At 37.7% G+C, this 25,699-nt stretch overlaps 1 protein-coding gene across 5 annotated transcripts in view; it reads left to right on the forward strand.

The window, feature by feature from the left end:
- Positions 1 to 25,699, forward strand: part of STXBP5L (syntaxin binding protein 5L) — a 507,599-nt gene that overhangs the window by 473,555 nt on the left and 8,345 nt on the right. For all 5 annotated transcript variants that reach the window (XM_516678.8, XM_024355609.3, XM_024355610.3 and 2 more), the window contains 3 exons: positions 16,549 to 16,909; positions 22,467 to 22,632; positions 25,166 to 25,277. In XM_516678.8, the coding sequence (XP_516678.3) occupies positions 16,549 to 16,909; positions 22,467 to 22,632; positions 25,166 to 25,277 (639 nt within the window). The remainder of the gene's footprint in view (positions 1 to 16,548; positions 16,910 to 22,466; positions 22,633 to 25,165; positions 25,278 to 25,699) is intronic.

Here is a 25,699-nt window from a genome sequence, read left to right on the forward strand (position 1 = left end):
AGTTAGTTTCTTAATCCTGAGTTCTAATTTGAATTGCACTGTGGTCTGAGAGACAGTTTGTTGTGATTTCTGTTCTTTTACATTTACTGAGGAGTGCTTTACTTCCAATTATGTGGTCAATTTTGGAACAAGTTTGATGTGGTGCTGAGAAGAATGTATATTCTGTTGATTTTGGATGGAATGTTCTGTAGATGTCTATTACGTCTGCTTGTTGCAGAGCTGAGTTCAAGTCCTGGATATCCTTGTTAACCTTCTGTCTCGTGGATCTGTCTAATGTTGACAGTGGGGTGTTAAAGTCTCTCATTATTATTGTGTGGGAGTCTAAGTCTCTTTGTATGTCTCTAAGGACTTGCTTTATGAATCTGGGTGCTCCCATATTGGGTTCATATATATTTAGGAAAGTTAGCTCTTCTTGTTGAGTTGATCTCTTTACCATTATGTAATGGCCTTCTTTGTCTCTTTTGACCTTTGTTAGTATAAAGTCTGTTTTATCAGAGACTAGGATTGCAATCCCTGCTCTTTTTTTGCTTTCTATTTGCTTGGTAGATCTTCCTCCATCCCTTTACTTTGAGCCTATGTGCGTCTTTGCATGTGAGATGGGTGTCCTGAATACAGTACACTGATGGGTCTTGATTCTTCATCCAATTTGCCAGTCTGTGTCTTTTAATTGGGGCATTTAGCTCATTTACATTTAAGGTTAATATTGTTATGTGTGAATTTGATCCTGTCATTATGATGTTAGCTGGTTATTTTGCCCATTCATTGATTCAGTTTCTTCATAGCATCAATGGTCTTTACAATTTGGCATGTTTTTGTGGTGGCTGGTACTGGTTGTTTCTTTCCATGTTTAGTGATTCCTTCAGAAGCTCTTGTATGGGAAGCCTGGTGGTGACAAAATCTCTCAGTATTTGCTTATTTGTAAAGGATTTTATTTCTCCTTCACTTATGAAGCTTAGTTTGGATATGAAATTCTGGGTTGAAAATTTTTTTCTTTAAGAATGTTGAATATTGGCCCCCACTCTCTTCTGGCTTGTAGAGTTTCTGCCAAGAGATCTGCTGTTAGTCTGATGGGCTTCCATTTGTGGGTAACTCAACCTTTGTCTCTGGCTGCCCTTAACATTTTTTCCTTCATTTCAACCTTGGTGAATCTGACAATTATGTGTCTCGGGGTTGCTCTTCTCGAGGAGTATCTTTTTGGTCTTCTCGTATTTCCTGAATTTGAATGTTGGCCTGCCTTGCTAAGTTGGGGAAGTTCTCCTGGATAATACCCTGAAGAGTGTTTTCCAACTTGGTTCCATTCTCCCCATCACTTTCAGGTACACCAATCAGACGTAAATTTGGTCTTTTCACATAGTCCCATATTTCTTGGAGGCTTTATTCATTTCTTTTTACTTTTCTTTCTCTACCTTGTTTTCTCACTTTATTTCATTAATTTGATCTTCCATCACTGATAGATACCCTTTCTTCCCCTTGATTGAATCTACTATTGAAGCTTGTGCATGTGTCATGAAGTTCTCGTGCCATGGTTTTAGCTCCATCAGGTCATTTAAGGTCTTCTCTACACTGTTTATTCTAGTTAGCCATTTGTCTAATCTTTTTTCAAGCTTTTTACCTTCCTTGCAATGGGTTTGAGCATCCTCCTTTAGCTTGGAGAAGTTTCTTATTACTGACCTTCTGAAGCGTACTTCTGTCAACTTGTCAAAGTCATTCTCTGTCCAGTTTTGCTCTGTTGCTGGCAAGGAGCTGTGATCCTTTGGAAGAGAAGAGGCGCTCTGATTTTAGAATTTTCAGCTTTTCTGCTCTGGTTTCTCCCCATCTTTGTGGTTTTATCTACCTTTGGTTTTTGATGTTGGTGACCTAGAGATGGAGTTTTGGTGTAGATGACCTTTTTGTTGATGTTGATGCTATTCCTATCTGTTAGTTTTCCTTCTAACAATCAGGTCCCTCAGCTGCAGGTCTGTTGGAGTTTGCTGGAGGCCCACTCCAGACCCTGTTTGCCTTGGTATCACCAGCAGAGGCTGCAGAACAGCAAATATTGCAGAACAGCAAATATTGCTGCCTGATCCTTCCTCTGGAAGCTTCGTCCCAGAGGGGCAGCCACCTATATGAGGTGCCTGTCTGCCCCTACTGGGAGGTGTCTTCCAGTTAGTCTACATGGGGTTCAGGGACCCACTTGAGGAGGCAGTCTGTCTGTTCTCAGAGCTCAAACACCATGCTGGGAGAACCACTGCTCTCTTCAGAGCTATCAGACAGGGACGTTTAAGTCTGCAGAAGTTGTCTGCTGCCTTTTGTTCAGCTATGCCCTGCCCACAGAGGTGGAGTCTAGAGATAGTAGGCCTTGTTGAGCTGTGGTGGGCTCCACCCAGTTTGTTTCCTGGCCACTTTGTTTACCTACTCAAGCCTCAACAATGGCAGACACCCCTCCCCAGCCAGGCTGCCACCTTGCAGATCAATCTCAGACTGCTGTGCTAGCAGTAAGCAAGGCTCCATGGGCATGGGACCTGCCAAGCCAGGCATGGGAGAGAATCACATTGTTTGCCAGTTGCTATGACCTTGGGAAAAGTGCAGTATTTGGGCAGGAGTGCCCTGTTTTTCCAGGTAGTCAGTCATAGCTTCCCTTGGCTAGGAAAGGGAAATCCCCCCACCCCTTGCGCTTCCCAGGTAAGGTGACAATGCCCCACCCTGCTTCAGCTCACCCTCCGTGGGCTGCACCCACTGTCCAACCAGTCCCAATGAGATGAACCAGTTACCTCAGTTGGAATGCAGAAATCACCCATCTTCTGCGTCGATTACGCTGGGAGCTGCAGACCAGAGCTGTTCCTATTCGGCCATCTTGGAACACCCCCCCAGTCTTTACATTCTTTTATATAGCAATTGAAAGGAATCCTTGGCATTTAGACCTTCCATTCCCCAGCTCCACCATTCTTTTCCAGGCTTATAGTCTTTGACCTTTCACTACATATCCTGGGCCCTAGACAAACCAAACTCCTTGTCATTCACTTAATAAGCCCAGTGTGTAGTCAAGTATAAAGCAATGATTTCATTTTATTATGACTGAGTAGTATTTCATGGCATATATATATATATATATATATATATATATATATATCACATTTTTAATCCAATTGCCCATTGATAGACACTTAGGTTTATCCCATGACTTTGCTATTGTAAGTAGTGCTGCAATAAACATACACGTGCTTGTGTCTTTTTGATATGATTATTTCTTTTCTTTTGTGTAAATAGCAGGTAGTGGGATCACTTGATCAAAAGATAGTTCTATTTTTAGTTATTTGAGACATCTCCATATTGCTTTCCATAGAAGTTGTACTAAACTAATTCCCACCAATACTGTATAAGCGTTCCCTTTTCTCTGCATCTTTGCCAAAGTCTATTTTTTTATTTTTTATTAATAGCCATTCTGACTGGTATAAGATGGTATCTCATTATGGTTTTAATTTTCATTTCTCTCATGATTAATGATGTTGAGCATTTTTTTTTTCGTTTCTTGGCCATTTGTATGTGTTGTTTTGAAAAGTGCCTGTTCATGTATTTTGCTCACTTTTTAATGGGGTTATTTGTGTTTTCCTTTTTGAATTGCTTGAGTTCCTTGCAGATTCTGGGTATTAGCCCTTTGTCAGATGCATTGTTGGCAAATATTTTTCCCATTCCTCAAGTGTTTATTCACTCTGTTGTTTATTTCTTTTTCTATGCATAAGCTTTTCAGTTTAATTAAGTCCTATTTGTCTATTTTTAGTTTTGCCGCATTTGCTTTTGAGGTCTTATTCACGAATTCTTCACCTAAGCCAATGTCCACACAAGAATTTTTGCTAGGTTTCCTTCTAGCATTTTTATAGTTTCAGGTCTTACATTTAAATCTGTAATTCACCTTGAGTTACTTTTTGTATATGTTGAGAGATATGGGTCCAGTTTTATTCTCCTGCATATGGTTATACAATTTTTGCAGAACCATTTATTAAGTAAGATGTTCTTTTCTCAGTGGATGCTTTTGTTGACTTTCTCAAAGATCAGTTAGTTGTAGGTATATAGTTTTATTTCTGGGTCTTCTATTCTCTTCCATTTATCTATCTATGTTTATACGAGTACTCTGCTGTTTTGGTTATTATAGCCTTGTAGTATAATTTGAAGTCAGGCAATGTGATACCTGCAGCTTCATTCTTTTTGCTTAGGATTTCTTTGGCTATTCAGACTGTTTTGGTTCCATATGAATTTCAGAATTATTTTTTCTACTTCTGTGAAGAATGCTGTTGGCAAATTGATAGGAATTGTGTTGAATCTGTAGATTGTTTTGGGCAGTATGGTCATTTTAATGATATTGATTCTTCCAGTCTATGAGTATGGGATGTTTTTTCATTTGTTTGTGTCATCTCAATTTCTTTCACTAGTGTTTTTTAAATTTTCCGTTTAGCAATCTTTCACCTCCTTGATTAATTATTCCTAGGTATTTTTAATAGCTGTTATAAATGGGATTGATTTCTTCTTTTGGTTCTCAGCTTGATCATTATTAGTGTATAAAAGTGGTACTGATTTTTATACATTGATTTTTATATACTGAAACTTTGCTGAGGTCATTTATCAAATCTAGGAGTCTTTTGAAGGAGTCTTTAGGGTTTTCTAGTTATAAGATCATATAATCAGTGAACAGCAATAATTTGACTTCCTTTCTTCCAATTTGAATGCCTTTTTTTTTTCTCTTGCCTGATTGCTCTGGTTAGGACTTGCATAGGAGTGGTGAAAGTATACATCCTTATCTTGTTCCAGTTTTTAGAGAGAATGCTTTCAACATTTCCCTGTTCAGTATGATGTTGGCTATGGGTTTGTCATATATGACTTTTATTATTTTGAAGCATATTCTTTGTGTGTCTAGTTTGTTGAGGGTTTTTTTTTTTTTTTTTTTTTTGAGACAGTGTCTCACTCTGTCGCCCAGGCTGGAGTGCAGTGCCACGATCTCAGCTCACTGCAAGCTCCACCTCCTGGGTTCAGGCCATTCTCCTGCCTCAGCCTCCTGAGTAGCTGGGACTACAGGCGCCCGCCACCACGCCTGGCTAATTTTTTGCATTTTTTAGTAGAGACGGGGTTTCACATGTTAGCCAGGATGGTCTTGATCTCCTGACCTCATGATCCACCCATCTCAGCCTCCCAAAGTGCTGGGATTACAGGCTGTTGAGGGTTTTAAAGGATTTTTAGATTTTTAAAATTCACTGAAGAAAAATGAAATTCCCTTCAGGTATTATTATCAAAAACAAAACTTCATTTACCCTTTTGTCATTTTTTAGTGGCATGAATTCAGACTTTTGCCAGAATAGGGCCCCTTCTTATATAGACAGATGAAAAAAAATCTATTATCATTCTTTGTGAAAATTCAATGAACTAGATATACAGTTCTTTTCTTAATAGAGCAGAAATAGTAAGTAACCCTTTAGATGTGTGACTGGCAAACATTGAAAGACTGTCAATTATACACATCCTTACTTGGGCATGTAGTTTTGAGGTATTTGCAATTTTACATCTTTTTTCAGGCTAAACCAAACGGAAAACAAAACAAAACTCTTCTATTTCACATAAGAAAAGTCTGAAACAGAAGAAATAATCTTGGACTGTGGAAATATAAATTCAAAATGATGAAAATTTTTTCAAACAAATAAGAAATTAAAAATTATGACTTTTAATTAAGGCTGAGTTTTCCAAAAGCATAGTCTTACAGATGAGTATGATACATATGTTAAATTGTTTCTGCTAAACCTTTAGTCATTAATAAAATATTCTTGCATTTTTTTCTGGTCAGGTTCCATTTTGTTTACAAATAGGTTTTTGAGGGTGGTATGCCTCAATTATAGGAGCAGATTTATTATGATAAATACTGAGATCAGAAAGCATGTGCAACTGCATCATAGAGTGATTACATCTAGGCATTATTGCCAGCCAAGGTTGATAAATATGCCCAATAAGTATAATTGTTCTCTGTGTCAGCCCTTGTTGAAGGAATACTCCCAGCAATGGTGATACCGCTATCATAGCTACCATTAAATTACTCATTGTGAGTGGTTGTCCCACTTTCCTCAGGTTTTCTTCCACCATCTGTGACAGCTTCTTGATCTGTCCCCAGGTGGGTGGCTGTGTTCAACAGGTGTTGCTTGTGACAGTTGGGGTCCTCCTCAGCGTCAGTCTCGACATGGCTGCAGCCGAGGGGTCCTCGGGATCCTCCCAGAATCTCTTCCTCGGCATCTGGCTTATGAAAAAGTTTCAGGTGTCTTGATGGTATCCAAATCGGCTGTTGATTTTGGCCTGGAGAAACACAAGCATAACCTCTACTCCAAGTTATTATTTTACCTATTTCTCAACTTTTTGTTATCAGATCTCCCCACCAAATCAGTTGTTCTGCTTCTGTCTTTGCAGCTGGTTTCTGTAGATGCTGTTCAGCTGCTGATAACATCTGGCCTTTGGGCAGGCTCAAAAAATTTAAAGTTAATAATGCTAGATTCAGTTGTATCTGCAGTGTTCCATATTCTCTATTTCCCCCTTTCTGCTTTTGCAACTGCTGTTTTAAGGAAAGATTCATTCTTTCCATTATGGCTTGTCCTTGAGAATTGTATGGGATACCAGCAACGTGTTTAATATTCCACATAGAGAAAAATGTAGCTAGAGCTTGGCTAGTATAGCCCGGGGCATTATCTGTTTTAGTAGAGGCTGGAATGCCCATCGCCACAAAACACTGCAAAAGGTGATGTTTAACACAGGCAGAAGACTCTTCTGATTGGCATGTAGCCCAAAGTGAAAAAAGGTGTCCACACATACATGTGCATATGCTAGTCTCCCAAACGAGAGAATATGTGTGACATCCATTTGCCAAAGAGAGTTAGGTTCCAATCCTCGAGGATTAACTCCTCCTGTAAAAGATGAAGAATGTACCATTTGGTAAGTTGGGCATCGCTGGATAATATTTTTAGCTTCTTTCCAGGTAATGCTGTATCTGCATTTGAGACCAGAGGCATTAACATGGGTTAAATTGTGAAAGTGTCTAGCATTAGATATTGCATTAGCAACTAGGCGATCAGCCATTTGATTCCCTTCAGTCAAAGGTCCTGGAAGAGGTATATGAGCCCTAATGTGAGTGATGTAAAAAGGGTGCATTCTACTTCTAACTGCTGTTTGCAATTGGGTAAATAAAGTCATCGGTTGTTCATCTGTATGAAATTGTAACTGAGCATTTTCATTTAACTGTGTGGAATGAACCACATATGAAGAATCAGAAATCACATTAATAGGCATAGCAAAAGCAGTCAATACCTCAATTACAGCTACAAGCTCCGCTTTTTGAGCTGAAGTATAGGGTGTCTGGAAAACTTTACTTTTCGATCCAGAATAAGAAGCTTTACCATTACTAGACCCATCTGTGAAACAATGAAAATGCTTAGCAGGCTGCAGGTTGTTTACTGCAGGAATTGTAAATGCAAACCGTTCACAGTCTTGCTCAGCTAAGGGGATAGTAAAGAAACGGTCTTTTAAATCTATGACTATTAAAGGCCAATTTTTAGGAATTATAGCAGGAGAAGGCAATCCTGGCTGTAATGCTCCCATAGGTTGTATAACTGAACTGATGACTGTTAAATCAGTTAACATTCTCCATTTACCTGATTTTTTCTTAATTACGAAAACTGGAGAATTCCAAGGCGAAAATGTTGGAGCTATGTGCCCATTTTCTAATTGTTCAGTAACTAATTCCTCTAACGCCTCCAGTTTCTCTTTACTTAGCGGCCATTGTTCTATCCAAATTGGCTTATCTGTTAATCATTTTAAAGGTATAGGTTCTGGAGGCTTAAGAATGGCCGCCATCAAGAATGATATCCTAATATTTGGTGGGAACGTCGTCTTTCCACTTGAAGCGGTACTTTCAAAGCTTGCAAATTTTTTTCTAGTCCCATACCAGGGACATACCCCATTTCATGCATTATATGTTGACTTTAAGGGCTATATAATTGTTCTGGAATTAGAACTTGTGCTCCCCATTGCTGTAATAAATCTCTTCCCCATAAATTTATAGGTACAGAAATTATAATTGGTTGAATAGTCCCACGTTGTCCATCGGGCCCTTCACAATGCAAAATATAACTACTTTGATATACATCAGGGGCTTTACCAACTCCAACTATGTTAAATTGAGCAGGTTGAATTGGCCACGCAGACGGCCAGTGCTGTAGAGAAATGATTGAAATGTCCACTCCTGTATCTACCAAACCTTTAAATTTCTTTCCCTGAATAGTTATTTCACAGGTAGGCCGTTTATCAGTAATTTGATTTACCCAATAAGCAGCTTTGCCTTGTTTATTTGTGCTTCCAAATCCTCCTGTTCGTTTAATTTTACTTTTTCCAATTCCCACATACGGCACAATCAGGAGCTGTGCTATGTGCTCTCCTGGCTCTGCCTTCCAGGGAACAGAAGTAGATATAACAATTTGAATTTCCCCATTGTAATCTGAGTCAATGACTCCTGTATGTATTTGTACCCGTTTTAAACTTACACTAGACCTTTCTAAAAGTAATCCTATTGTCCCCGCTGGCAAGGATCCACAGACTCCTGTTGGGACCTTTTGTGGGGGTTCCCCAGGCAGAAGGCTCACAGCTTTTGTGCAGCATAAATCTACTGCGGCACTACCGGCTGTGGCAGGGGACAGATATTGTACAGGGGTGAGGGAATGGTCTGAGCTGGAAATGCCCCAGTTTAGAACAGCGCCCAGGATGGGCCCCTCATGGCTTTTCCCGAAATCGGGTTCCCATCTTTATCAAACCTAGAGTGACACTGCTTAGCCCAATGTTTTCCTTTTTTACATTTTAGACATATTTCAGGCTCAGCAGTTTTCTTTTTTCCCTTATCTGGCGGCCTGACTTGCTGATTTTTTCTACATTCTTTTTTAGTATGACCGTGCTTCCCACAGTTAAAACAAGCCCCAGGAAATGAGTATTTCCTTTATCCACTCTCAGTCCTGCCATTGCCTGTGCCAACAAAGCTTTATGCAGATTACCTCCAATACCATCACAGGCCTTGATATAATCAACTAAATGTGCTTTCCCGAATTTAAAAGGAAAAGGCTCAAATGTAGCTATAATATTTCCCTGCTGATCTGGGGGCTGTATTCTAACAGGGAACTGCCAAGCCTCTAAATCACCCTCTCTTCTAGCTTGCTGAATTCCTGCCTGAATAGAACTAAGAGTGGTCGCTCGAGGCACTGCTCGAACAGACACTGGGGCAACTACTTTTCACCCAGTGTCCTACGGAAAAGAAAGATCTGGAGGGTCAGGCCACTCTTTTTCTTCAAAATAATAATGAGGGTGTGCAGAAGGGTAGGGATGAACCTCTCCCTCCTTTTCCACTTTAGTTTTAGCTGGCAAATAAGCCTGGTCTGTAACCTCTTCTGTACTTCATTATACTCTCCTTCCTCCTCCTCATCAGTGTGAAAAAGTTCCAAGGTGGAATGAACCAGACCCCACACTTGTCCCATTGTTACCCTGATGCTTCTGAGCTCCCCTTCTTACTCACCATGGGGATTGCTTTAAGAGTACTCGGGTGTCCTCCAGCTAGTTTCATGTTCTCCAACCATTGCTCCAGCGACCCTTCAACCTGGATTCAAGCCCCCACGATGGATGCCACTTGCTGAGACCAGCTCGGTTGGGGAGACCCTAACTCAGTGGCACTAGAGGAATTAAAGACACACACACAGAAATATAGAGGTGTGAAGAAGGAAATCAGGGATCTCATAGCCTTCAGAGCTGAGAGCCCTGAACAGAGATTTACCCACATATTTATCAACAGCAAGCCAGTCATTAGCATTGTTTCTATAGATATCAAATTAACTAAAAGTATCCCTTATGGGAAATGAAGGGATGGGCTGAATTAAAGGAATAAGTTGGGCTAGTTAACAGCAGCAGGAGCATGTCCTTAAGGCACAGATTGCTCATGCTATTGTTTGTGGCTTAAGAATACCTTTAAGCAGTTTTCGGCCCTGGGAGGGCCAGGTGTTCCTTGCCCTCATTCTGGTAAACCCACAACCTTCCAGCGTGGGCGTTACGGCCATCATGAACATGTCACAGTGCTGCAGAGATTTTGTTTATGGCTAGTTTTGGGGCCAGTTTATGGCCAGATTTTGGGGGGCCTGTTTCCAACACCTATCACTTTTGTCTGCATCAAAATCACTTGAAGGATTCATTACAACACAGATTACTGGGCCCTGCCCCCAAAGTTTCTGATTCAGTAGGTCTGAGGTAGGGTCTGAGAATTTGCATTTTTAGCAAGTTCCCAGATGTGCTGAGTCTACAAAAATGAAACCTTACTTGTCCCTTTTGTCTACTGATGCACAGGGTTCTGCTCCCAGAAGGCCCTCTGCTCTTAAAGTCTTAAAATTCTTAATAATTTTATCTTTTGATATATGCTTTGTAAGTAAAGACCAATGAGACAATGGACCATGCACCAGGGGCTTGAAGCCTCTGCTCATGAGCAGTCTGCCTCCCACCTACCTCTCACCCAGGCGATGACTTAGTTTGTGGGGAGAGAGGCATTCCACTTTCACTTTCCACTGCTTTTGGGGCCTGGAGTATACATAGAGGTGGTCAGGGTCAGGCACATGCCTGGTGACATTTTGGGGCATGGAAGCAGCCATCCTTATCCTGAGTTGGTAGTACTTGGTGACTCTAGCATGTGATCAGCCAACCAGAGGCCATGTCTCAGATTGAGAGTCTTAACCAGTCCTGTTCCAGGTAGCTAGCACTTCCTAGCAAACAATTTTAAAGACTTTCTGGGAGTCACCCCTCTTCTATGGTTTGAGGTGGCAGGATGGGGTCTTATTGCTGTAAAGAGGAGAAACTTAGCAGCCATCAGACTCATATGTACTTAAGTAGCTGAAGTCATGTGGTGAGACCCTCAGATGCCTGTGAAAGTCTGCAGTCATCTTGCAAGCATTCTCAAGCTGAAAGAGATATCCCCATACCTAAGAATGTGCTCCCTCAGGTCTGGTCTGGACTTGAATGACCCTGTCTTCCACCTTCCAACCTTCCTGAGACTGACTGGTTTGTCTCTTCTGGCCAACTCCCTGTGGATAATCATTTCATAGCTCTGGAGACTAGCTATTGTGTTTTTGCTACAGTACAAAATAGAGGTTAAATGTTCTTATATAGAATATTATAAAGATGAATAATAAAAAAAGTTAACTTTCCTTTACATAGAACATAAATAGCAAATATAAAAACACTAAAGAGATAGACCACAGAAGAAAGAAAAAAGCTTTATAATTTGCAACCTTCAATGGTACCTCTTCTCCCAATTTTTGAACAAAAAGTCCCCCATAATTTGTAGGCCTAGTGCATTTTCATTTTGTGCTAGGCCCACAAATTGTGTAGCTGATCTTGAGTATATAATATAAAATAGAAGTTTAAAAATCCATAACTAAGACTGAACTGGAGTAGTCAGGAAGTTAATAAATGTTTATTGAGCACACGACATGTCCAGATATTATAATAAGCACTGAAGATAAAGTAATGACGAAGTCATACGAAGTTTCTGTCCTCAAGGAGCTTACATTCTAGATAGGAATTGAGAAGTTCCGTGGAAGTTGAGAGACAAAGTTTAAACAATGTATGTAAGGGAAAAGGAAAGCAAATATCTCAGGCTCCTTAAGACTCCAACTTTAATATAATTCTTCAGCCTCACTGGAACCTTAATCTATTGATCCTACCATTTTCATTGTCATTCACCCCCTTCATGTTCCCCCTTTCTAACTTAAATTTCACAGTCAAGCTCTATAATGCTTTTCTTTCATGCATTGTCAACTCTCTTGCCTCCTTTTTGCTTTGTTTGCTTTGTCATACTTATTCAGCTTAATCTCAAACCTGGTTAAATTCAACTCTACCTATCCTATTTCTAGACCCATGTAGCTGAATATGGCTAGAGAAAAATACATAACCACACTAAAGTGTCACATTTTACCATAAATCATCACTAACTTCAAGTGGGCTCTTATGCTGCTAGGTAATCATACTATATTTTCCTAGTCCTTGCCCCTGCACTCCTGGACAACAATTGCATATTTTCTTGTTTATCCTTTTGGTTGTGTGTGTGTGTGTTGTTTTGTTTTGGTATAGATGAGGTCTCACTCTGTCACCCAGGCTGGAGTGCAATGGTGCAATCATAGCTCACTGTCGCCCTGAACTACTAGACTCAAACGATCCTCCCGTCTCAGCCACCTGAGTAGCTGGGACTACAGGCATGCCATCATGCCTGGCTAACAATTACGTATTTTCTCTAGTCTCTTTAAATCTCCAAAACTTGCTTTTCTGTCTTCAATCTCAGCAATCACCATGTGTCCTCTTTTATTGAGAAAATTGAAACAATCAGATAAAAACTTCAACAGCTATCATCACATCTACCAACCTATCTGCTTGTATCTTCATGGCCTGCATATTCTCTCCTGTTACAGTTACTAAACTAAGCTTCTAACTAGGTGATTCATTTAACAGAATCATTCTATCTCCTAGCCTATCCTAAAGGGAATCAAGGTTGGAAGCAGGGAGAGCAGTGAAGAGGTTAATATAATAGTCTGGATGAAAAATGGATAGAGGCTTGTGTGAACTGGGTGGTAGTTATTCACTATATTCCACTTATACTCTAGACTCTGTTTGTACACTAGACTCCACTTATATACTAGACTTTACCTGCTTTCACCTACTTAAGAAAGTCAATCCAGCAATTTTTCCTTTGTTTCCTTTATAATAAATGTTTTTCTTTCTACTGAATCATTATATAAATATATTGTTATATCTTCCATTAAAAAAGAGAAACAATGGATTCTAGGCTGTTTTAGTCATGGGCAATATAGTAGTGAATAAAACAGACAAAAGTCTTTGCCTTCATAAAACTTACTTTCTATGGTAGAGATAGATAATATGTGTGATAAATAAGTAATTCTATGGGATATTAGACACTAATAAGTACTAAGGAAAAAATTAGAGCAGAAAAGGAGATAGGAATTCTTGGTCATTTCTCAGGAAACATCTTATTTGACATATCAGCAACGTATTACACAGGCTACCATTCCTACCTTAAAACACTTCAAATTCTAGAGTGCTATTTTCACCTGATTTTCTTCCTACCTTCTAGCTATTCCTTCTCAATCTCTTTAGCTTGTTCCTCCTCCATTTCAGTGGACTTAAACCAGAATGCCCCAAGACTGATTCTTTGAAACTTTTCTCTTTATATTGAAGCACTAGATGAATTCAGCCAGCTTCATGCCTTTAAATGTCTGATGGATCATACATTTATATTTATAGTCTGGACCTCTCCACAAATTCCTAACATATATCCAGCTATTTGATATCCATTTGGATGTTTAGTAAGTATCCCAAACTTAACATGTTCAAACCTGAGCTCCTGGTATTCCTCTCATTCCTCTCACACTTTTCTACATCTATTAATGACAATTCCATTCTTCCAGTTTCTTAGGTCAAAAACACTGGAATCACCCTTGACCCCCATATTTCTTTCATACCCTAAATCCAATTTGTTAACAAATCCTGCTGGCACAACCTTTACAATACACTCAGATTCTGACATTGCTCACCATCTGTACTATTACCACACAGTTCAACCAAGCCTCTATCCATTTTTCACGCACACTAATACACTAACCTCTTCACTGCTCTCCCTGCTTCCAGCCTTGGTTCCCTTTAGGATACACCCAGGAGGTAGGGTGATTCTGTTACATGAAAGTTAGATTACATCACTTCCATTCTCAAAATCCTTCCATCTCATGCCAAGTAAAAGTCTAGGTCTTTACCATGTCCTGAAAGAACCAACATGATGTGGCTCTACTTCATCTCTCTGATCTTACCTCCTATGAATCTTCTTGGCATTCTAGAAAGTCAAGATCTATAAAGAATCTGAGATTTTATTCTACTTGTAAGCTAATAAAGTTAGGTTGCCAGTTTCGATGCTGATAGAAGACATGAAACTCCTGGCTCAGGGACAAAGGATAATTTATTATTCACAACAGTCATAGAATATCAGTATTTTGTGCTGGTTTCCTGAACCCTAATTCCCACAGGATGATGAAAAGAAGCCTTCCCTTCTTTATTAGTTTGCTCAGGCTGCCATAATGAAATACCACAGACTCAGTGGCTTAAACAGCAGAAATTTATTTTCTCACAGTTCTGGAGACTGAAACTCTAAGTTCAAGGTGCCAGCAGGGCAGATGTCTAGTGAGGTCTCTTCCTTTGGGTTGCAGATGGCTGCCTTCTTGCTGTGTGCTCACATGGCCTTTCCTTTGTGTACACATAGGGAGGGGGAGAGAGAGAGAGAGCATGTACTCTGGTATCTCTTTTTAAAAGGACACTAATTCTATCAGATTAGAGCCATACCCTTATGATCTCATTTAATCTTAATTATTTCCTTAAAGGCTCCCTCTTCAAATAGATCCATAGTGGGGGTTGGGGCTTTAACATATGATTTTTTTTACAAGAGGTTGGCAGGGGATGCAAACATTCAGTCTATAACACTATTTAAAATTTATCTACCTTTTTTCAAGAATTCCTATCTTCTTTTCTGCTTTAATTTTTTCCTTAGTACTCATTACTATCTAATATCCCATATGATTACTTATTTATCAGACATATTATCTATCTCTACCATAGAAAGTAAGTTTTATGAAGGCAGGGACTTTTGTCTGTTTTATTCACTACTATATTGACTATGACTAAAATAGAGCCTAGAGCACATAGAATGTACTTGATACTGTATGTATTGATTGAATGAAGGTTGTAGTCAGCAAGGCTGGTTATTTGGGAAAGCTGGAGTAAAGTACACTCCTAGCCAGTGAGTTCTTCTTTAAGAGGAAAGTCCTAATTAATTAAGATCTTATTATTGAAGCCCATAAGTTTAAGCATACTTTGTAAGTGTATTTCTGAAGTAGTAGCTGCTTATAATTTAGATTTACTTGAGTTTTTTCCAGTTGGAAAAGATTAAAGAAAGAATTCTAAATGATTAATAATACATTGTTTGGAAAACTTAAACCCTGTATAAACCTAATGAACAGAATATAATCAAAGCATTTATGACTAAAAATTAAGAAACAAAGCAGCTGTTTTGGCAAGGGCAGCTTATTGAGAAATTCATCTTGATGCTGACAGATTGTATGCAATGAGTATAAGTAAAATGGCTTTCAAAATGTGGATTTCTTGTCTTTTTAACCTACTGTCAGCCATCTCTAAATCAAGGATGAAAAGATATATTTAGAAAAGTCTTTCTATGGCAGGTAGTTAGGAAAATGTGGTTTTACTGAACAGCAGGATCAATCCTAGGTTAATTTTAATTAAATCATTCTTCATAGCTTTTGGCATTTTTCCTTCATGGGAGATTGGGAGAGATGTTCTTTTATCCCTTAACCCTTAAACTGCAGCACCTAAACCTCTACTCCCCTAGCCTCTGCCGTTACCCTTATATACATTTATAGATTTCTTAGTTTTGAAGTGGATTTAAAAACACAACTAAGATATTAGATCATCCCAATATACTCTTTTCAATTTGATAAATTTTAAGGACTTTGTAAGTACTTTCTAAATGAATATATTTTTATCTGTCACCCTTCCCTTTTCAAGTCTCTGTCACATGTACACCCTTGAGACATTATCAGTCTAAGCTAACATACTTTCTCTGCATGATGTAAAAGGACAAAGGAAAGAAAGGGCTAATAGGGTACTGCTTAGGGAAGATTCTGGAAATATCCAAAGATCAATAGAGCCCAAACTACCTCCTAAGCTTTATAGTATATTGTCCTCCAAGACTGGTGAAAATCACCTATAGGCAATAATCTGGCATACATTGTCAACCTTGGAGAATCCAGGTGAGTAAAACCCCTTTCTGTGTAAAGATGCAAAAGCCTACCTAAGAGCTGAAGGTAATTGTTTTGTCTTTTTCATACAACTAAAATTGCCACCATGAATTCCAGATATTGAAATTTCTTCTTGTTTGATTTTGAAGAAAAATCAAGCATTTTCTAGCAAATTAGTCTATGAAATAAGAAAATCAAATAAGATTGTGTGATTATTTTTTCAGTTGAAGTTATTTCAATAAATAAAATATGTACATTTTTAAAATTTTCTTTTTTATAAAAGGTCTTTAAGGGGGACTATATAGTATAATGAAAGAATCGTGGGGTAGGAATCAGAAAAATCTGAGTTCTAATCTAGGCTGTGACCTAACTTGCTGTGTGACCTGGCCCAACTTTCATAATCTTTCTGGGTCTGTTTTTTCTTCTTTTTTAATATAATGAGAGGGTTTGACCAGTTGACGTCTTAAGTTCCTTTTAGACCTAACATTCTATGATTCCAACTTATTATAACAGATGAGCTCACAAATCTACAAATTCATATACATTAGGGCAATATTATGACTCTATAGGTATAAATTATCACAATGTAAAACTTTAATTCCCTATAGATGCTTTAGAATGAATTTGACATGTCAGTGATGTCCAATTGTTTTTATAGGTACATTCCTCTCATTGAAAGGAGCTGTGCTAACATTCTCCTGTATGGACCGAATGGGTGGATTAATGCAACCGCCATATGAAGTTTGGAGGGATCCAAACAACATAGATGAAAATGAAAAATCTTGGAGAAGGAAAGTGGTAATGAACTCATCTTCTGCATCCCAAGAAATAGGAGATCATCAGTATACAATAATCTGCTCAGAAAAACAAGCCAAAGTCTTCTCACTGCCTTCTCAGACTTGCCTTTATGTTCATAACATCACGGAGACATCTTTTATACTGCAAGCAAATGTGGTGGTCATGTGTAGCAGTGCCTGCTTGGCATGCTTTTGTGCTAACGGACATATCATGATAATGAGGTACTTGCCTTCTTATAAATTATCTGGTAATCACAACAATACCAGCAAGGTACAATCCTAAAAAATATATGTGTTATGTGCAGATGTTATCAAGAAGCAAACTGAGATGATTGTTTCATTATGTTTCTGGATGTTTTATTGTTCAACAATTTGATGAGAGTTTGGGGGTTTTGTGTTTTGTTTTGGTTTTTCTTTTTTCTAAAAATGCTTGGCATTGTGAGTGAAATATATTTTTAATTGTTTTGAAGGAATCTAAGAAAAGAATGATTTTTCAATCATTCAACAAATATTTATTGAGCATATCTCCCAGATGCTACACTAAGCACTGGAAATAAAAGATGAATAAGCTAAATGGAAAAGAAGTTAACTTTTACTTTTCCTGTGTTTCATACTTCACCCAAGAAATTTACATACAGAGTTTCATTTGATCCTTAGAACTTCTCTAGGACATAGGAAAATAAACTATTATTTGCATCCTCCATTTTACATGTGTTAATAAATTAAAGTTACACAGTTTGCCTGAGGTTGCAAGTCTAGGAAAAGTGAGGCCAGTCTGATAATTAAAAGTTATCAGATACTTTTAAAATAAAATATTGGTCAAGAGATTTCATTCTACTGTTAGTGAAATGAAATAAAATTTACGAGACACAAAAATAATTACCTAATGATTTTATGAATTCAGCAAATAGCTCATAAACGTATACTATATAGAAGTCACTGTCATTTTTTTAATATCTCACTTATTTCCAAAAATCATTGAGATGAGCACTGTGCTAGGCCTGTGAAGGATATAAAAATTAGTAGAACATGGTCCTAACCCTTAAGAAACTCACTGTCTAACTTGGGAGATAAGATAGATACACAGACATTATAACAAAAAGAAAATATAAATTCCAACAGAGGAAATATGGGATTGAATTTTCTAGCCACAAACTAAGTTCCCAGAGTTCAAAGTCACAGCATAGTTGAACACGTATTATAAAAGAAGAGTTGTTGGGAGGACAGTAACATGGAGAGGTAGTTTGAAGCAAATTGTTGAGGACCTTGAATGTCAGGCTGAGTTTGACATTTATCAATTAATAGGAAATGGGGTTTTAAGCAGGTAATTAACCTTCTCTAGCCATGTGTTAGGACATACACAGGGAGGGAGAAGTTGAGATAGGCTTTTGAACTGAAGTGGTGTCTGTATTGAAGGCAACGAGGAAACAGGTGTAAGGGAAACTTATTGAATGCAAAGCTGATTGGTTGTGAACAGTAATGGAGGTTGTTAAATCTCGAGGTTAGAAGAGAGTTTAAAGGTTAAAAATTTTTTTGAACTTAGATAACGGTTATGTTATTAGCATATAGGAAAGTCAGAAGGATTTGAAAAAGCCAATAAAGAGAAATTTAATAATAAATTGAGAATAAATATTTGAAATTTTAGGTGTTATAAGCCATCCAGCAGAGGTTTAGCAATAAATTTAAGATTTGCACTCTTAGAAAAATATATGTGGAAGGTCCAGCTTTGGAAGTCATCTATGTAAATGCATCAGTAAAAGTTATGTCAGCAAATGAGATAATAAAAAAGATAGCATAAAAAGAAACAAGAAACTGACTGAGCTGAGGATAGAAACTTGGGGGTATTCTACGTTTATGTAGTGAAAGAAAGAAGAAGATGCAGCAAAGGAGATTGAGAAGTTATTAGAAAGATAGGAAAGGACCAGAATTGTATAACTTCATTAAATAAAAAGAGAAGAATATTAAAACAAAAGAGGTTGTCAAGAGGTAGTAAAATATAGCAGAGAGGTCAAAGAATTTGGGTACAAGAAAAAAACAGTAGATCTCACAACTGGTGGGATATTAATGATCTTTGAGAAAGCAAATCTTAGCAGAATGGTGGAAACAAAAGCTAATTTTCAAGGAGACAAGAATAGAGGCAGTGGTGTAGATCAGGGTTTGGCAAATTAATATCCAAAACAAAATCAACCTCCATTCCCCTATCTGATTTTGTACAGCCTGCAAGCATTAAGAATGGTTTTTACATATTTAATGGTTGAAAAAACTCAAAGAGAAGAATATTTCATGATATGTGAAAATTATACTAATTTTAAATGTCAATGACCACAAATAAAGGTTTTGGAACACAGCCACACCCATGTTTCTGTATATTGACTATGGCTGCTTTTGCACTACAGGGCAGAGTTGAATAGTTGCAACAGAGACTATATAGCCTAGAGAGCCTAAAATATTTACTATCATAAATATTTATGGGCCCTTTTCCCCTGGTATTGATTATTCTTTCAGGAAATTTTGTGGTTAAAAGAGAGATGAGACAGGAAAGTTGCTTAAGAGTGAAACTAGGTTTTGAGAGTGTTTTTTTTTTTAAATAGGGAAAATATGAGCAGATTTGTAGGCCAAGGGAAAGTAGTAAAGGAGAAAATTTTGAATAAAAATAATCATTTTATGGTCTGTTCATTCTCTCATATATTTCTGATTCTTTTCTATCTAGTTCCCCCTTTCTCAAACTGTTTTTAGAAATTTCTGATAAGGTCATTTCAATCTTGTTTGAAAATGATTTAACTCCCATACATGCCTCAGATTTGGGGGGGAAAAAAAGGTCTATTTGTGTATGTGTGTAAATGTGTGTATCTCTCACACACATACATTGAGTCATTGATAAATGGTATCTGTCTTCCTCTGTCCTTTATAAAAGCTGCTTGACATGATAATGGTTACTTTGATATTGTGTCATAGTAGAAATTCTTCATGTGTTCCTGAGGATCCTCAAAAATATCTGAAAAGGAAATAATTTTGATATGATTTTAATAATACATATACATAAAGTATAGCTAGGAAACAATGGTATGTACTCTGCTCTATGGTTTAAAGAAATGAATCCTACAAATTAGTATGCACCTGGCCTCATTCGTTTTCCCATACTGAGTATATTCCCAGGATCTTTCCAGACCCTATCAGAAGGTAACTCTCCTGAGCCCAGTCTTCTCAAGTCCTGGGTTTCTGATAGATATCAGGTAGCTAGCCAGTGGTTACTTAGATCCTAAGTACCCAGACCCAGAAAAGCAAGTTTGAGAGTAGAGAGGAGAAATAGAAGAGGCTTATCTTTGTATGAATTCTCAAACTTGGCTGTAAGAGACACTTTTTGTGAGATCCACCTTTAGTTACCTGACACTATTTCTTTATTAAAGTGTCCTGCATAGAAGAAAGTCTTTTTTCTTCTGTTATAAGAGCAATTGTTTCCTAGCAGTTAGCAACTGACTTGCTCTTTCTCTTTTCCTACCTGAAGTGACTACACCTCTTTAATTTTCTTTTCTTGGCTTACTTGTTATTACACAATATAGACAATGTAGCACATCAGAAAAGTCAGTTGGAACCTCTTCCTCAACTCCACCCTTTAATTTGACTGAATCTGTCATGGAAATCTGTTTAACTGGCATTGGTTTGGACTCATATCTTAAGGAGCTTAGTTACCAGAAGTGCTATAACAGATCATCTTTTAATATCTTTTTAAGATATTAGGTAATTCTTTCATCAATGAAGCTTTTGAATCCAGTGTGTAATTTACGTTTACAGCACATCTCAATTCAGACGAGCCACGTATCAACTGCTCAATAGCTACATGTGGTTACTGGCTACCATATTGGACAGCACAGTGCTTAGTCCAATAGCACAAATTTCAGGTCCCATTTTACATAGTAAATTTCCAGGTCTCAAAGTATAGTTACAAACCACTTTGATAAAGGAAATCAGTATTTTTTTCAAGGTGCTGGTTTTATGATCTAGGACAATGTAAAATCATTGTGCACACTTAGAATCAGTATAATGGTTTCAAAATTTAATTACAAGTTTACCTTTTCCCTTTTGGCATTAAAGGACTGATTAAAAGGCAATGAGACTGGTTTTCTTCAGTGGTTTGTAAAACTGGCTCGAAAAACAGTATCCAAAAGGACATTCTGATGAATATTTTAGCAAAATTATCTGCTACATTAGGATAAGCATATAGCCATGGGGTAAGACAATTCAGATGGTATTCATTTGGATGTGCAAATTCTGATCTATTATTTATAACTTATTCTCATTCCCTTACAGTCTTGGCCATATTTACTTATTAGTCATGCCTCCAGTGCAGTTGCCCTAAGTTATGGGTAATTTTCATTTCCTGTGTATAGAGTGAGTAAAGGAATGGGGAACAAAGCCACTTCATTTCCAGGCACAGTGAACTGGACCCACAACACATCTCTGTCAGTTTTGCCTTAAAGAAAGACAATAGACCAAGTATGCAGTCAGACACTTTCTAGCTGTGGTGTTTCTGACATAGCCAAAGGCTGTAAGTCATTGTAGGAACATGTGAAGTGCTACAAAAAGTGCCCCTGAAATTGCTGGCCACTGCATTTAATCCATCAAGAACATTTGCTAAGCATCTATGTGAATTAAAAGAACTGTGCCTGTGATTTTTATGATTTTATATGAAAGTCTAGTTTATTGGATCTTAAGACCCATGTCCAGGAACAGGAGTCAGCATAAGGATGCTGACCTCTCCTGGCTGTGCCTGTGACTTCAGAGTCCTGTCTTACTGTGACTTACAGTTTGATGGAGAGAAAACTGTAGGATCCATTTCTGCCAGGAAACCAAGGTCTTCCTGTTTCTAACACTGAGAATGGGCACCCAGTGGTCTGAGAACACTTTCTGGGCTAACATGGTCCTCACACAGGGCTGAGAAAGAAAGTGTTCCCCCTCCTGGGAAGCACATGTAGAAGTTAAGAGCCTGAATCTCTTCTAAACCAATAATTGACCTCTAGGCACCCACCATACTACTGCTACCTTCAGGGCAGAAGACACTACTCTTTGTAACCCAGCCACCACCAAAAAGGGAACAAAAGGAAGGAAGGAAGGTTAAGCCATTGGATAATACTGAATCTGTTTCCCTAGTGACTTAATCTTAGAGCAAGCCTAACATCCAGGTTAATTTTTGTAAGATTTCTCCTTTTATTATCACCCTCATCATAGTTCCCAATTATCTCTTAAAGTTTAAGTGGTTTATTGACATTAGCATTTCTGATAATAGTTTACAAACTACTATAAACAAATTTGTAAACATTACTATTTCTGATGAAAATAAAGTTGTTTCTCCCTCCAAAAAAAAAAAAAAAAAACAAAAGAAAAAGAAAAAAACAAAGTCTAGTTTATTACCACTGAGCCTTGAAGATAAGAAGAAACAACCAGGCCGGGTATGGTGGCTCAAGCCTGGCCAACATGGCAAAACCCTGTCTCTACTAAAAATACAAAAATTAGCCAGGGGGGTGGCGCACACCTGTAGTTCCAGCTACTCAGGAGGCTGAGGCGTGAGAATCACTTGAACCTGGAAGGCAAGATTGCAGTGAGCTAACTCCACTGCACTCCAGCTTGGGTGACAGAGCAAGACTCTGTCTCCAAAAAATATAAAAATAAAAAAATAAAAAGAAACAACCATAAAATACTAGAATAAAAATTACTGTTTTTATGTAAATATCTGCTTCTAACAACCTGCATATGATATATGGATTTACTTTTTTCCATTCAGCCTACCTAGTCTTCGCCCAATGTTGGATGTTAATTATTTGCCACTGACAGACATGAGGATAGCACGAACATTTTGTTTTACCAATGAAGGACAGGCATTATACCTCGTCTCTCCTACTGAAATTCAGCGGTTAACATACAGCCAAGAAATGTGTGATAATCTACAGGTAGGTCAGGAGTTACATTTATGAAAAAGACATTGGACATGGTTGAGAGAATGAGAAAGATGTCTAAAATCAAAAATATTATTAGGTCAGACAATAAATATGCCCTTCCAATAACATGTTTTGAATATATATTCTTCATTTTGAGCCTACCAACTTCTAGTATGGTTCTAGGTATTGCACAGAAATAATAAGAAAGAGGGAGACAATGGAAAGATCATTCATATTAATAGCTAATCTTTTTGTTTATTTTATTGTTTTTGCCTATGGAGAATCTTATAAAAGATTATAAACTCTCCCCTCAGGGTGGAAAATATGTATGTAAACACAAAAATTTCCATACCATTCAAGGAGTTCAAGAACTCTTGAAGAAACCTTGTGATTAAGGGACACACAAAATAAACATATATCCTGTGGGTTAGAATTGAGCATTTGTCTTTTATTGTAGCAGTAAGCATAGCCTAGAAACAGGATAGATATAAATGTCTAACCTTCTGTAAGAATGGTCACAACATTTTTTAAAAGCATCTTGGACATTTAACTAGTTAACCCCCCCTCATTTTACAAATAAGAAAACTAAAACATATTTATTATAATACAGGGGTTAAGAGCATAAGCTCTGAACTATTCGAGTTGTATTTTGGCTCCTCCATTTGTGTGACTTTGGGCATTTTACTTAACCTATCTGTACACTCTACTTTGGAGCACTGTTGTCAGAATTTAGTAAGAATTCATATAAAAGACTGAGCTCAGTGCCTGGAATATAGTATGTTTTTTAAAATAAATAATAATAAATATTACTATCATCACCATTGTCATTCTACAGATAATTATTGAGTTTTTTCTATATGCCTAATACTTGGCTAGACTCTAGGAACATGCTAATAAATAAGATACAAGTCCCTGCCTGCTAGTGTGGAGAGACAGAAGTAAACACAATCACACTACTCTGTGGAAACTGCTGTATATGGCTGTGCCAGTACTGGGGAGACATATAAGAAGGACACCTGGGTTGATGGAGCAGAAGGGAGGTGGTTTAACCCGTTGACTCTCTAACATGCTTTTTAAAAATTTTGTGACCACTCTCACTTAAGGTTAAACTTTTACAGCTATCCTGTTTCTAGTCTATGCCTACGGCTACAATCAGAGACAAATGCCCAATTCTAACTCACTGGATATATATTTATTTTGTGTGTCCCTTAATCAAAAGAAGTTAGAGAAGGATTATGGGCACAACTGACTTCCAAATGGTAAACAGGAGTTATCCAGTTGACTGAATGGTTGGGCATGAAAAAGGTAAGATACTTTAGACAGAAGTAGTGGCATGCAAAAGCCTCAGGGCTAAGGAAACTGCCAAGAAAGTGCAGAATTGGGAGTGGAGGTGTTGTGCTGGAGAATTAGTCGAGTAGATCTTGCAGCCCCTTGTAAGCTACCTAAGGAATCTATTATAGCATTTATCCCAAGGGCAGTGGTCATTAAAAAGTTTTAGCAGATTTGTTTATTAAAATAAATATTCTGGTTATAGTATGGCAGTTGGTTTTCAGGAAGCATAAGGATGGAGAAAAGTTAGCAGATTCAATAGCCATAAAGTGTAATCAACTGGATTTAGGGTTATTAGATAATAGGAGTGGAAAGGAAGGAATTAGTCATTTCTCGGTTTCTGGCTTGGGGAACCAAATAGATGATGTTGCCATTTCCAAAGAGAAGGGCTTCAGGAGGAAGAGCACAGGTCTCAGTAGAGGTAAAGGGAGATGATGCAGTTAAAATCATACTGGAAGTTCATAGGAAACCAATATTAGGTCACAGATCTCCTGACTCAGTCTAAGTTCCTTTCTCCACACTGATGGTTCTTCAACTTTGGTCTGCTTTAGAAAGAGCTGGGGAGCAAGGTCTGGTAAAAATGTAGATAACGAGAGTACATCTATGTAGAGTCTGATTTCATATATGTGGAATGCAGCCTGGATATCTGCATTTCTAACAAGCATTTCTCTAGTCATTGTAAAGCTCACCAAATATTGAAAACAAATGTACTTCACCCTATACAGTAGCTGCCTATTTTGACTCGTTTAAATTATCTTTAATCATTTTATAGTTTTGTACTCCTACAAAAATAGATCCAACCTTCCACATACCACCAAAGCTGTCCTATTTCATAGGGCAGTCTATGCTTGGTTCAGGGAAGGGTACCAGGATAAAAAAGAAGCTATAGTGACTGAAAAAGAATCAGAAGTCTAGTGGTAATTATTGAGCACAGATGGAAATTAATCCTAGGGTAGCTATATTAGCTTCCCATGCTTTGATGGAAGGAAGAAGAGAAGAGGATAAAGGAAAATTTTAGAATGTTTGTTACTACAGAAGGGGAGGAATAAAAGAAATGCCAGAGGGAGAACTGTGAGCACAGCAAAAATCACCATGAAAATATATGAAAAGCAGACTGTTTTTTCATGATGTGTCCTAATATATCACAGTGTTACCTTTTTGTATATTAATTGATTTTTTAGTTGTTCTAATGCTTTTTTCTTTGAATTTGATACAGGACATGCTAGGAGATTTGTTTACTCCCATAGAGACACCAGAAGCTCAAAACAGAGGCTTTCTCAAGGGACTGTTTGGTGGAAGCGGACAAACATTTGACAGAGAAGAGCTCTGTGAGTAAATTCCTGATTATAGAAATGTATTGCAAAATAGAAGACGTTTCTGTGTATGTGTATTTGTGTGTGTAACTTAATGTAATATGTGATCTCAAATTCTAGACTATGTATTTTTTGCATCTATCTTAAAGTTTGAATATTTGTTTCCTTCTGTACCATAAAAATCATTTCCGTTTACCAAACATGGAAAGTGGTCACTTCATATTAGGAAATTGTTTAACAAAAATGATACATATAATTCATACAAATAATGAGCAAGCTAATAAATATCTCATTTGCAAGTAGATCATACCTGCATGGCAATGTGAAGGTATTCAAAAAAGTCTGGAAAAAAGATTTTTGAATCTGCTTGACTTTAATCACTGCTGGAAAACAGATTCCTTATTCAGAATGTAAGATTTATAAATCCTACAGAATAA

This window comes from Pan troglodytes, chromosome 2, assembly GCF_028858775.2.
Source record: "Pan troglodytes isolate AG18354 chromosome 2, NHGRI_mPanTro3-v2.0_pri, whole genome shotgun sequence".
In the NCBI taxonomy this organism is placed as follows: Eukaryota; Metazoa; Chordata; class Mammalia; order Primates; family Hominidae; genus Pan; species Pan troglodytes.